Genomic DNA, 14,458 nt, shown 5'->3' with positions numbered 1-14,458 from the left:
ACAAAAATAATCATTATAACATCTAAATGCCTAAATAATGATTTTTTGAGAAATAGAATGACAAGATGTTATAAAATCAATTTAATTAAATAATATATGATTAAGCGCATTTTAATTCAATCATAGTTTTTTATGTTAAATAATAATTAGGTTAAGAAAATATTTATTAAAATAATAAAATAAGCGAGTTAAGCATAATATTATAAACCACAATGGGAATAAGTATTACAAAACTAAACTTGAAGGGTAGTGTGTGCTATTATTCTATTATATTTTTTGGTTATAATGATTTCCTAGAAAAAATAGTTTAAGTTTGATTTTATAAAAGAAAATTCATACTTTATTAATACAAAACAAAATTTTAATAACTTTTTCAAATAATTTCACAACCTTTTGAGATATTTAATCAAATTTACCCCCCAAATGACACAATTTATCTTGTTTAATTTGCATCTCTGATCAATTTAAAGTGGATCGAAGTAGGAGTATATGTGAAATTGACAGGTTTTTAGCTTGGGATTTATCTGATACTTGGGGTCATCTTCTATAGCAGAAAAACAAATGGAAATGTCAAAAACTCTGGACGAGTTTAGAGTTGGGTCTGTACCCACTGTGTTCTACATTCCAGACTTCATTACTGAGTCGGAACACCACCACTTATTGAAAACTGTAAAATTCATCTCTTTACTCGATCACTTTATCCTTTTCTCTGTTCATTTTCTTCCGAAATCTCTATTGTTTCATTTTTTTTTCGTGTTCTAGATATACGATGCGCCAATTTCTAAATGGAAATCCTTGACAAACAGGAGATTGCAAAACTGGGGTATCTTGTTTTTTTTTTTTTAATATGCCCTAGTTATTCCTCATTTGAAAAAAAAAATTCTATTCAGACTTAATTCTTTTGTTGGTTTGTGTTGGTATGCCATGGCAGGAGGCGTTGTGCATGAAAAAGGCCTTATAGCTCAAGACTGTACGTACACATTCAACCCTTTTCTCTTGTCTCACTATTAACATTTGAATTCAATATGAACTGCTTCTGACTTCAAATTTTGGGGTTACCAGTTTTGCTTATCAAAGTTGAACAAACTTAAGAAATTGTGCAGGTTGCCACAACCACTTTCATTAACTTCCATCTACGGACATTAAACAATTCTCAAGCAAATGTTCGCTTAATTTGTGAATGACATGTAAATTATTTGGAGAGTGATACTTCAGTAGGTTTAACATCTCATAAGCTATGTAGCATTAAGGCCATATTAAACTACAAACTTCAATATTGAGATATGCCTATAGCACACAGCAGTACAACATGACACTTCTGTACATTTCGTATCCTACAAAAAGTTGAAATTTGTAATTTTTAAAGGGCATCAAAAATCATAACTTGAGTATTGAAATTTCTGAACACTTGACCAAAGAGAGCATTAAATTAGGGAGGAAACATTCGTATGGTAAGAGGGAAGATGATGAAACGTGTGAGAGTAGATAAAGCAAAGACAACATTGCGGTACTCCAAAGAGGGATATGAGCATACTGTTTCAAAATTTGACCTTGGATTGAATGTTGGATTTCTTATATAGTTTTTAGGTCCAAAGCTGTATATTCTCTAGACCAAACCTCGTGACCTTATAGTTTGTTAGGTCATTTGTATCCAACAAGAAATTTCTTTTATATTTTTCAAGTTTTCTGCTATTGAGCAGGCTCATGCATAAGAGCAATAGGCTATATAGAGTATTATTTTTTATCAATCTCGTTTCAATATGGCCATAAAAACAACCACAAGATTATCAAAGGAAAACATAGAAGTCTAGGAGATTAAGAAAAGATGGAACTTTGTAGTAGCGTCCAATTCCTTACAACAATAGAATCCAAAAGAACCTAGTGGGGTGAGTTGGTGTAACTTCTATGCATGAATTTCCCTGGATTGCCCATGACACATTGTGCATAGGCCCAATGCGATGTGTCTAAGCTTAGTGGGGTGAGTTGGTGTAACTTCTATGCATGAATTTGGTGCAGTGGTTGTCAGTTTGGTAGAATTAGTCATAAATCTTAAGATAGAAGTACATTAACAAATATAGATATGTTAATTTTTTGATGATGTAAGAAGTGTATTAATAACAAAGCATCCAGAGGATGCAAGATTTACAAAAGTAGGGATAGTCAGCTCTAGAAAGGCCTAAAATAAAACTATCATAATACAAGAGAGCTAACAAAATCCAAGTATTGTTCAGGGTTATACAAAGGAGTAAGGTTAACCCAACTTTGATAGAGTATGTACTATGTACCATCCATGCTGTTATCCCATTTGAGCATGTCATTTTCAGGGGTTGACAACAGTATACTGTAATCTTCCATAAGTGCTGCAAGTTCTTCAAACTCCCAATCATTCTGGTTCCTTCTCAGTGTAGGGCACCAAGTATGCCCCTCTCAATTTTGCGAAACTGTGGAAAGGTTCTTTCTTAGTCTACGGCACCAAGTATGCCCCTCCCAATTTTGTGAAATAGTGGAATCGGGATTGAAGGCAATAGAGAACATCATAGGGTAGAGCTCCTTCAATAGATTCAGGCCAAGCCAAGGGTCTTTCCAGAAGAGGATATGGTTCTCTTGCCTATATGTAGAGTTGTTTTAGAAGTGAAGTCAGTCCACAATTTCCTGATTTCCCTCCACAATCCACAATTATGAGGTAATCTACTAGTGTTGGTAACCCAGTGGCTATCATGTCCATATTTAGCTTGGACCACTTCTTTCCAAAGTCACATACCCTCTTGGCTATACCTCCAATGCCATTTCAAGAGCATGCTTTTGGTATGGAATGCCAGGTCCTTCACTCCTAATCCACCAAGTGATTTTTGGAGTAGTAGCCTTAGCCCATTTCACCTAGTGAAGCTTGTAGGACTCGTTATTGCCATCCCATAAGAATGAGCACCTAATGCTATCAAGCTTCTGCAATATTTCATCTGGTACAGGGAATAAGGACATGAAATAAGTCGGAAAGCTGTCTAACACTCTGTTAATCAAAGTAATTCTGCCTCCAAGAGAGAGATATTGTTGTTGCATGGTGGCCAGCCTTTTCTCAAATTTTTCAACCACCCCATTCCATACCTCAAGAGATCTGTAGCTAGCCCCCAATGGGGTAGGTAGTTGGGAAAGTCCCTGTATTGCAACAAATTATATCTGTCATTTCTTCCAACCCATTAACCATATTCACCAGATAGATAACACTCTTAAACATGTTGATATGGAGACCAGAGAGAGCCTCAAAGAACATTAAGGTGATATTTAGATACTGAACCTGTGACCTCTCCACAAAATATAAGTGTCATCAGCAAACAGTAAGTGTGATACAGAGGTTAATCGACCAGTTCTGCTGCCCACATCAAAACCCTGCAACCAATTAATTTCTTCAGCGTTGTCAAGCATCCTGCTAAGTCCGTCCATTGCTAAGATGAGAAGGAAGGGGGACAAAGGGCCCCTTGCCTTATTCCTCTCTTGGGAGAAAAGAATCCAATTGGGCTCCTGTTAACCAAAACAGAGTATTTAACAGCAGAAAAGGAGAACCTGAATCCATCTGATCCACCTATCTCCAAAACCCTTTTGCCTCAAAATAGAGATCAAGTACTTCCAGTTGAGTTTGTAAAAAGATTTTTCTGTGTATAGTTTGAAAAGGTGTCCAGGGACACCATTTTTTAGTCTCCAATCGAATACCAGAATATAGGATACACGCTAGAGGAAGGGGTTGAACCTTCGACCTTGTGGTTAACAGCCACACGCTCTAACCAACTGAGCTACTCTTTTTGGCTCATGAGTCTGCTACATGATATTTTGGTGAAAAGGCAACTCATTTTCTTGGAGTTCTGTTTCTTGTTCCATTTGAACATCCCAAATNAAAAGATTTTTCTGTGTATAGTTTGAAAAGGTGTCCAGGGACACCATTTTTTAGTCTCCAATCGAATACCAGAATATAGGATACACGCTAGAGGAAGGGGTTGAACCTTCGACCTTGTGGTTAACAGCCACACGCTACTCTTTTTGGCTCATGAGTCGGCTACATGATATTTTGGTGAAAATGCAACTCATTTTCTTGGAGTTCTGTTTTCTTGTTCCATTTGAACATCCCAAATGGGGACCCTGAGGTATCTGTTCCACTATTGAATTTAGTGGCTTTTTTACCCCCTTTGTAGTAGATGTTACTCTATATGATGATCAGGTTATAAATCAGTTGTATTCGTCTAATCATTTATGGTATTTGTAATAGCTAACTATTCACCTTTGTGATGGAGATGTCTTTACATTCCACATGGCTCTCAATTGAAAATCCTAGTAATGTAAACAATTTTTGTTAAATATTTAATATTATATAGAATAAAGACCTGTTAAACCTTGTCTGTCTGCTCCAAATTCACTTTTTAACTCAACTCTTTGGCATGTTGAACCTTCTCTTTCAGCCAAACTCTTCCTCAGTCAAAGATTATCTAATAATTATAAAACTTCAGCACAAAGGCAGTACTGGTTTCCATATTTACTGAACAGAGTGACAGCAAAATCAGTGTATCCTCTATACTACTTACAAGGATTTCTACAAAGATTCTAAAAATTCTATCCAGATGCAGAATCATCTGTGAATATTTCTTTACATCAAAAATGAAAAAGTAAGACGCAATTCAACTTTATCTTCTGGGTGGAACTGAGTCTATTTTCATAACATCTTACATTTCTTTCCTTCCAAATGGTTCACCATATGCATGCAAGTTTTATTTTCCATCTCTTCTTCTGTTTGGTACCTCTGCCCAAGCTGCTCCAACATGCCAATAATTCACTAGTCAGCCTTGGCGTTGTCCGTCTAATGCCTTTCATGCTTAAGAAAATTTGCGAAAGCTGGTAAGTGATTACACAGTGAATAAACAGATGGCTGTTGCTTTCCGACTCCTGTCCACAAAGAGAGCGTTTTGAACACAGTTGATATTCCCTTCTCTTCAAGTTTTCTTGAGTCAGGCAGGATCCTTAAGCTATCAACCAAAGAAAACAAGCTACTCCCTCTGTCCCAATTTATGTGATGGTGTATGACTTGACTCAGTTTATTCATGAAAGGAAAACTTTTGAAACATATGGTCTAAATTAATCCATAGATATTTGTGTGGCTATAAATCATCTCATTAAGGGTATAAATGTGAAGTTTGACATTAAATTGTTACTAAATATAGAAAGATGTCATACTTTTTAGTATGGACAAAAAGTAAAAGAGTGTCACATAATCGAGATGGGGAGTGTACCTTGTATGGAATTTTTAACTTCCCATATATGTTTCCAGGGACACAATGTAGGTTGTTGACTAGTATGGAATAGTTCATCATAAGATGATTGACTGTGTATACTTCTTTCCTGTGTTTCATGCTACCAGCTTGTCCTCTTATTCCTCAAAGCCTTTGAATTGCTCTAGGACAGAGATAAACTCATCAACTCTTTTATTTCCCAATTATGTAGCAGTCTTCTAAAATTCAAGTGCCAACCCCAAAAGCTGGATTTAATGTTGCATCTTGTTGCTGACTTAAACTTAAGCTATCTGGAAACAGGATCTTTAAAGACTGCTATACCGAGCTAGTTATCTTTTCAAAAAGATGTTCTTCCATTTGCCACTTTGATACTGGTATTTATGTTGAAAGAGGATCATAAACCTTTTATTATTCTCCATACACTTGTGTGGACCTATTGAAGTTTGTAGAAGCCTCAATTCTGGTGGTCTGAAACATAGGAAAGCCTTGATCTCCTTTGTAAAGCTCTCTCTCGAACTTGTGACCCAAACTACCTTGACTGGGTTAACTATTTGTTGAGCCGCTGCTATTGGCTGTGGAGCTAACACAAGTGCTGGCAATGGGGTCTGTAAGCCTGGTGCAACCTGTTGCACTGGTGTATGAGTAGCTGGAATCTGTCCACCTGCTGTATCCTGTGTATGTTAAGTAGCTGGAGGCACTATCCCATCTCGACGCAGATTAATAACCTCTAACTCTGATACTGTACCCTCACTGATAACTATAGTGTACTGCAACTGAGATTCCCCAGTTTATGTCCTGGAAATCTCCCTTTGCTGGAAGTTTGAATGGTGCCTGTATAGTGTTTAGGGGTCCACCTCTATCCCTGACTGTGTTGGAGCCGTCCTCTTGACAAGGCTCTGCCCCTACTGTACCACGTGTTGCTGGTGCACTGCACCCCCTTACCTGGCAGATGCGAATGAACGTTTCCTAACCATCTATTCAAGAAAGAAGAGAAGGATTATTTTTTTAATCAATGCTATAGCATGATAACAATCAGAAAGAAGGAAAACTTTTCCTAAAATGCTCCTGTAGCCTCCTGTTTATAGATATGGAGCTCTAAGGTTCCATAAATAACATTCTCAAAAAAAAAATATCCATAAATAAGGCTACTAGATACTGCTCCATGACTCCAAGGAATTTGAGATGCTAGGCTTTGATATGAAGTTCGTCACAACTCAAATTGAGGACTTAGACGTGAAAGGGCACCCTACAAGTCACTACCCTTGCCTGGTGAACCCTCTAACAATATATGCTCATAATAGTGAAATTAATATGATAGTAGAGATATCACAACAATCTAGCATAACGTAAATGCAGAAATAAGTACAATATCTGATATAGTGCAGTGTAGAAAGCCATACTACCCAAAGAAAAGAGACTAAGTCATGGAGCTACTAGTATTAGAGTACAAAGTATCAGACATAGATCAAAAGTAAAGTCAATATTCAAGCTACTGGCAGAAAGACTTAAGAGAGTTTTCGGTAATTTTATTTCTCCTCATCTGAATACTTTTATCAAATGAGTCAAATTACTGACGCTGCAATGGTAGCTTATGAAAGCCTTGACAATTTGATGAGAAGGAAGAAAAGTGGGTTGCCTGTAAAATGGGTTTAGAAAAAGTATATGACCATGTCAATTGGCATTGCCTATTGAATCTTCGAGGCTGATGAACTCTGGTGAGAAATGGATAGAATGGATCAGATTTCGCATATCAACTGTGAGATTTGTCATCTTAATTAATGGTGACCCTTAAGGTTTTTTCAACTCTTATTGAGGCCTGAGACTGGGGATCCCTTGTCTCCTTATCTATTTGTTCTAGTAATGGAAATTCTCAGTACAATGTTAAGGAAAACAGAAAACTTGGGTTGGTTAAGGGTTCTAAAGATAGGCAGAAAAGATCAGGAAGGTATGATCAATGTTATTAAAAGCGAAAAGCGCAAAAAGGCTCTAAGGTCCATGGGGGCTTTAAGCGCAAAGCGCAAATAAAGCGTGGGCTTTAATGAAAAAAGGCGCAAAGGGAGAAAAACATAAAATGTGTTTGTTTAGTCCAAGACTAATAATTATAACCATGAATGACAAATATATGACAAAAGAAATTGAAAAAAAATATGATAAAGTTAAATATCAATTGTTTAGTAATACATCTTCATAAGAGACTCATTAACAAGGAAAAGTTTGTCTTAGAACTTTGATGACGACACTGAAGCGCACATAAAGCGAGGCTAAGCGCTCAACATGTTTTGAGCCTCGCTTTAGGGCTTAAGTGCACTTAAAGCGCGCCTTTGGTAACACTGGGTATGATGTGTAATCATATCTTTTATGCAGATGATTCTCTTTTATTATGTGAGGCTGATAGAGATCAAGTTTTGTATTTGAGAGGGGCTCTTTTATGTNAAGAGGTGATTAGACAAGACTTGGCTATGCTTCACATTACCGAGGACATGACTCTAGATAGGAAGGAGTGGAGATCGCGTACTAAGGTTGAAGGTTAGTAGGGCTAGCGTGTGTCTTCCCTTGAGAGGGTTTGGGTTGTTAGCGTTTGGAGTAGTCCTTACCTTATGCTGTTTACTGCGTTTCACTCCCTTTATCTTTCTTGATGTTATTGTCTCATTTGTTGATTATACGCTATCTTTTGTATTGGCTGTTTTGTTTTATATATATCTCTCCTGTCACTTTGCGTTGTTGTTCTTGAGCTGAGGGTCTCCTGGAAACAGCCTCTCTACCTCCACGAGGTAGTGGCAAGGTCTGCGTACTATTTACCCTCCCCAGACCCCACCTAGTGGGATTTCACTGGGTTGTTGTTGTTGTTGTTGTTGGTGATGACTGTGTTGAAGAGGTTGCAGACATTTTGGGCTGTGAAGTAGATAAATTTCCCACTATTTATTTGGGGATTCTATTAGGGGTGAAGAGAAAGGACAAATCATCTGGAAAGTGGTTTGGGCTTGGGACTTCCATGTTGGAGGTCTCAAGTTTGAAATCCTTTGCCAGCGAAAGCAAGGGGTTTCGCTTCTCAGTTTCCAAAAAGGTTGGAAGGACCTTTATAGTTCAAGTTAGAATCTCCATTAAATTCTAAGTACTTGCTCAAATTCTTAAATAAGAAATCATGAATAGATTTATCAAAGAGTATTTGATCACTAGTAGCATAATAATCATGCATCTCCTTATTACTAATAACAAACACCCTTTTAAGCTCACAATCATCAAAATTTGAAGAATTATGTCTCATCACACCTAAAGAATTATATTCCAATAGGTTATAGCACAACAACTTATTTGACACTAAAACAAGAGGATAATCATCCAACTCGTTCACAATCCTCCTTGCACAAACATCACACCTCTTTTCAACTAGTGAGAATCCACAATTAACTATGTTAGTCTCAATTCTAAAAATACACAAATTACTCTTATTGAACTTGACAATACAGTTAATGACTTATTATATAGCAAAATATCATCATCCTCAAAATTAATGAAGTCACCAACATAAGAATTAAGAGTGTAGTTCATTACCTCCAAGAAGACCTTAGGTGTTTTAGGAATACCAAGAATGTGAATAAACCAATTATACATACCGTACTTGGTCTTATGTAGCAAAGGAATAACATCACCTCATTTTTCCTTTTTCATTGGTGATAGAACAATTATTGCCTTTTTAAACTTTTTGCCATGAGTTTTATCTTGGACACACCCAATATAATTCTCTTCACCGTTATCATTCTCATCAACATGCACTTTCTCAATAGGACATATAGTATCAACCACTTTAGGATTAAGTTCATCTAATTAATTTGGTTTTTCAATGCAAATTTTCCCATGAGTACGTACAAGAGAGCCAAAACAACTAGAAGAAGTAGGAATGTTAGAGTTAGAATAAGAAGTAACCTCACTCAACTCTCTTGTTTTTCTCTCTCTACCACACTATCATTCCTTTCTTTTTTGCTCTCATGGTCATCTCTCTTTTCTGTTCCCTCGATCTTACTCTTTTCCTCACTTGACATCCCATTCTCTTCACACATCACATCCTCTCTTTTTTCCTCTCTTGGGATGTCAACATGCACTCCCTTACTCCTCTCATTCTTTTCTCTCTCAAAATTGTTTATAGCTTCTTTCACACATTTTTGATCTTTATAAATTTGAAATGGGTTAAAGGTGCAAGTATATATTTTCTTTTGTTTAGCTCAACAGAAACTCTATTCTTTCTCCTGAATTGCATTTCTATTAAACTGCCATGGACTCCCAAGCATGATATGACAATCTTGCATTGGAATTACATCACAAAGAGCATTATCGGAATACCTCCCAATAAAGAAAGAGATCATGCATTGCTTAGTCACCTTAAACTCACCAAAATTATCCAGCCATTGTCGTTTACAAGGAGTAGTGTGATTGATTATGTAAGTTTCAACTTCTCCACTACGTCTGAACTTACCACATTAACACCACTTCCATGATCAATAATCATAGAGAAAATATTCTCCTTGATCCCACACCTTGTATGAAAAAATTTTGTCCTCCTCAATTCATCAAAGGTGATATTCGTATTCTCCAACCGTGTGATTGACACTCCAGAAAACTTGGCGTCTTTTTGAGTTCCAACTTCAGTTTCCTTACCTACTTCAAACATCTCAAACAATATCAAAGAAATAAATTTCTCTCAATTTGGCTTTTTGTTCTCTCTATTGATCTCACTCTCCTGCCTTTTTCCACTCAAATTACTACCTTTGGATGGATCCTTGATTTATGTTTAAACCCTATTAGTAACAACCTTTTAGAAGTAAGATGTAGAAAGAAAAAGAATTTATCAATACCCAAACGAATTGGGTTTGATGAGACAAAAAAAAGACCAATTTGGGTAACAATTTTTTTTCCTTCCAAATTCCCCCTACTCTTGATTTCTTTTCTGAGGTAGAAAATTAAGAATCAAAATAAATCCAGAGTTTCTTGAAAATACCTTAATTCATAAGTAATTGAATTTTTTAATCTTCTTTTTTGCCTTGTAGCTTTATTTTTAAGCAACTACAAAATGATTTTTTTTAAAGTCCCAAGATTATCAAAGATCAAAACCTTGATAGAACCGCTCTGATACCCCTTGATAAGAATTGTGTTATCAAAGTAAACAAGAAAATAATGCGGAAGCGAAATTATTAAAGATTAAAGACAGAAATTGAAAGATATGCGAAATTTGAGAATAAAATCTCCAATTTCAAAATAAAGTGCTAAGAACCCTTATTGATCTTAGTATTCAAATTAGCAGATTAAGACTAATTATGATACTAATAGAGTCTATTCAAGAACTTAGATCAAAAGTGATCTAGACCCCTATTCCGAAGAAATTAGAGACAACAATTAGTATTAAGACTAATCACCTTCTTTAATTTACAAATAGAAACCAAAGATATCAAATTAAGAATTAATCTTACTTCTTAAAGAATCGTTCTTATAAGATGTAAGATAAATTCATAGCCACCACACACAAAAGTGTAAAAAAGAGAAACCGCTCAAATAATATTAATCATGTCTTTTCTATAATAATAATAATAATAATATCAACCCCTATATATAGGAAAACCTATCCCAAATAGAATGGTATTCAAATCCTAATTTTATGGAAATAAAAACTAGGAAATATTAAACTAGGAAACTTTAAGCTAAGAAACTTTTAAACTAGGAAAACTTTTAAACTAGGAAATTTTTTAAACTAGGAAGCTTTTAAAATAGGAAACTTTTATGCTCCTATTGAGCTCCATGTGGGCCCTCTTCTTGGGCCTTCATGTGGCCCAATCTTTAGGCTCTTGGACTCTACTTGGACCGTGAAATATATGTAGCACTTAGTTCACTTGTTATAATTCTTGGGCAACCTTGGGCTTTTCTTCCACGATAAACATCTTCTTGATTTCTCATCGAAGCCTGTCAACTTTAGTGCAAGTAGGCTGACATGGATGCTATCACCAACAAGTGTAAAAACATCATAACCTAAGGAAGTCTTAAATCATACAATGATATGTAAATACTCAAACAGATGGTCCTAAAACATACTCAAACCTTGTATGCTTTACTGCTTGCTTTGGAATGAAGCAGTCCCTCTGCCTCCACAAGAGAAAACAATAGACACACGAATAAAGTATCAAAAAGGGAACTTGAATGATGCAAAAAATATTTTAATATAGCATCTTTGATCATTTTCATTCCAAACTATCTTTAAAAACGGTGCTGTTTATGTTGAGAGTTTTGTATTCGAAATCTTCTGAGTTATTAGTGAAAACTTATTATACCACATTTCCTTTCTTATTTGCAGTGCCTCCTTGGTTAACTAGAATCACAGAGAGAATAAATGAGAAATCAAGGTTATTTCCATCATCAATTAATCATGTGCTTATCAATGAATACCTTCCTAACCAAGGAATAATGGTTTGTTCTGAACTTGTGCAAGCAGCATTGCTCATTTCATTTGCTGCTTATTCTTCTTTCTTCCTTTTCTCCCATTTTCTACTTTTATCTCAAATATGTGTTCCCAAATTTATCTCTTTAGTTTTGTAACTCCTAATTCCTCACAAAGCTTTGAACACTTTGACATGCAGCTGTCTTGTCCTATATATAAAGTTACATGTTTTAATCATGTTAGTTCTGGTTTCATAACTAGGAGGTCTGTATTGAAACCTGTGTTGCTCAGTCTCTTCAAAAATGTCGATGGGTGCGTGTCAGATCCTCCTAAAATAGTGTATTTTTGAAGTGCTCGTAGATTGAAACTGCTAGATTTTGGATAACTCAAGTTAGCCTTGTAAACAGGATAATAGCTTCTTAATAGTGAATCAGGATTGATTTCCTTGACTTTGGTTAACAATACATTAATTTTGCTGACAAGAACGCCTCCACTGCAGCCTCATCAAGACGGACCAGCTTATTATCCAGTAGTGGCAATTCTTTCTCTTGGATCTCCTGTAGTTATTGATTTCACTCCACATCCTAATTTGAGCTGCCGTGTTGGTGCACATGGAAACAGTGCTGAGGACAAAATATCTGACCAGGAGGCCTCTGTGATGAATTCTTGTGAATGGCTAGATAACTTCCATCCCTTTTCTATCATATTATTGCCTCGCAGTTTGTTAATATTCAAAGATATGGTGTACTCAGGTAAAACTTTCTGTTACGGGTGGTTTCAACAGAACCACTCAGGTTACAGAGTTTAACATACTGCCTAAGGTTTCAATAATTAATATCAGAGTACCTTGAATATAGTGTCAATATTGTCCTTGAAATTTTAACTTCCATTTCTAGTGAAATAAAGGGTCCCCCCTCTTCCCCCCTTCCCTCCAATCTTCTGATTGTTTGATTTGCCAAACCTCCAATACTAGTGGTCCAAATGCAACATAACTTGTCAATAAACTCCCACATCTTTATCTTCAAAATCCATGATTCACCTTTATTAATCTCTTTTGCCATTTGTAAAGATGTCTCAATTAGTTGTTACACATATTTGTTACTAAGTGAGTATTTTTGATGTTTCTTGTTGTTCCAGATTACTTGCATGGTATTAAAGATTCTGAGGTGCAGGGATGTAACGGGGTAAGATGAGTAGCATTCCCGAGTGTGTAGTGGAGTTATGCTTGATATCACTCTCTGTGAAATGAGTGCCTAGAGTCTTTGTCTAATTGTACGCACTTCTTTTCCAGGCTGTAAATGTAACAGATGTTCAGAATCATGGAGTAGTTCGGCACTCGTCAGATTCAGTGAAAGGGCTTGATAGTGATGACACTGTCATTTGCAGGGCTAACACCAGAGTTTCTTTGACCTGTCGAGTAGTAACAAAGGTTTATAAAAGTATTTTTAAGTTCTAGTTTCTTACAGAAAAGAAACTAGTCAATAGATGCAACACAGGGTGAGTAGAGAATTGAGTCCAGGATAATTAAACCCACCCCTGCAGTTTTGTAATATTAATATGATTGATGTACGACAGCTATTGTACAGTGAAAAACTCCATGATTTAACTATTTAAATGTAGCGTAGCTAGAGTAATCTATTCCTTTTCTTAATCTGCGCATAGTTATAACCCTGTATTTGTTCTCGGAGATCCTTTCTTGTTTCATTGCCTTCAAGAACTTTTTGTTGGACATTCTGTCTAACCTTGTGCAGGGAAATTTTAGGTTTTATTACCTTCAGAACTATGGAGGACTTGATGGTATTTGTGCCTTTATGAACAGCAGCCAGACTTTTATTTCTTTAATAGCCAGAAGTAAAATTTGTGGTCTTAGTTATCAGTCAGCATACACACATGCCCAGCAGCCCAGGTTGAGCGAGGTAACACTTGACCCGATAGCCTTTTACAGGGTAAAATAGTTTTTTCTTTCTTTCTGTTTTGCTGTTATTAATGTACTTGTAATATGACAAGGGAGTTGCACGAATGATAAACACCCCTCACTTCCAATCTTTAGGTCGTACGTTCAAGGAAGCAAAGAAGGTGGGGGTGAGGGGTAAACAAAATGTACTTGTAATATGACTGCATGGAACAAATTCCAAGAGTACAGTTGACAATATTTTGTTCACGTTCTGAATTGTAGTTTGCATACTAGTCTGACCTATTACCTGCAGTACCATCTGCACTTAAACTTTCGTAAGGCGTAGAGACTAGGGACAAGTTTCTATTTTATGAAGAGATTAACTTGGTTAGAAAACTGTCAGTGTTGTATGCTAATACAATAAAATCTCACTAAATTAATATAGTTGGGACCGTGAAATATTATTATTTTGTAGATGTATTATTTAATCGATAAATTAATAATTATAGATTTATAGAGTGTTTTGAGACTCAATCTTGTGATGTTGGGATAACAAGAACTTTCAAGATGTATTATCAGAACATGTTTTATCGTAGGATATTAAAAGGCTAGAAAGTGGGACATGAAACTGATCCAGGAAAGATTAATATTTTGTATGCTATCAATTTTGCAATCATGGCTTGGACGACAAATGTTCAGCAAGAGAACACTAGATTATTTTATACACTGCAAAATTTGTTTGGAGGATGAAATCTCAATGAACTTGAATGAGCCCATTTGTGAAAATGACATTCATGAACTTGAGGTCATGATTTATGATCTCAGTTACCTCAATAAAATGGATGTCAATAACCTATTGAATTATTCAGGTAA

General features: G+C 35.9%; 1 protein-coding gene and 1 non-coding gene across 2 annotated transcripts; one reads left to right on the top strand and one right to left on the bottom strand.

The window, feature by feature from the left end:
• The first annotated feature begins 392 nt into the window (after positions 1–392).
• On the top strand, positions 393–13,342 carry LOC125853679 (uncharacterized). Its single transcript, XM_049533405.1, has 7 exons — positions 393–669; positions 763–823; positions 932–970; positions 11,608–11,720; positions 12,191–12,443; positions 12,829–12,875; positions 12,983–13,342. Exons 1-7 carry the CDS (start codon positions 562–564, stop codon positions 13,145–13,147), a joined length of 786 nt encoding a protein of 261 aa, XP_049389362.1. The 5' UTR covers positions 393–561; the 3' UTR covers positions 13,148–13,342.
• On the bottom strand, positions 3,722–3,799 carry TRNAN-GUU (transfer RNA asparagine (anticodon GUU)). Its single transcript has one exon. It is a non-coding gene; the product is annotated as a tRNA-Asn (tRNA).
• Positions 13,343–14,458: the final 1,116 nt, after the last annotated feature.

Source organism: Solanum stenotomum, chromosome 1 (genome assembly GCF_019186545.1).
Source record: "Solanum stenotomum isolate F172 chromosome 1, ASM1918654v1, whole genome shotgun sequence".
Taxonomy (NCBI): Eukaryota; Viridiplantae; Streptophyta; class Magnoliopsida; order Solanales; family Solanaceae; genus Solanum; species Solanum stenotomum.
This window is presented reverse-complemented; position numbering and strand designations above follow the sequence as displayed.

Bases quoted from the DNA above. Each gene is read 5' to 3' on its own strand.
- LOC125853679 (XM_049533405.1), top strand. From the start codon at position 562: ATGGAAATGTCAAAAACTCTGGACGAGTTTAGAGTTGGGTCTGTACCC. The intron at 971-11,607 runs GTACGTACACAT...TCTTATTTGCAG, and splicing joins AGGCCTTATAGCTCAAGACT to TGCCTCCTTGGTTAACTAGA. The intron at 11,721-12,190 runs GTTTGTTCTGAA...CCTCCACTGCAG, and splicing joins TTCCTAACCAAGGAATAATG to CCTCATCAAGACGGACCAGC.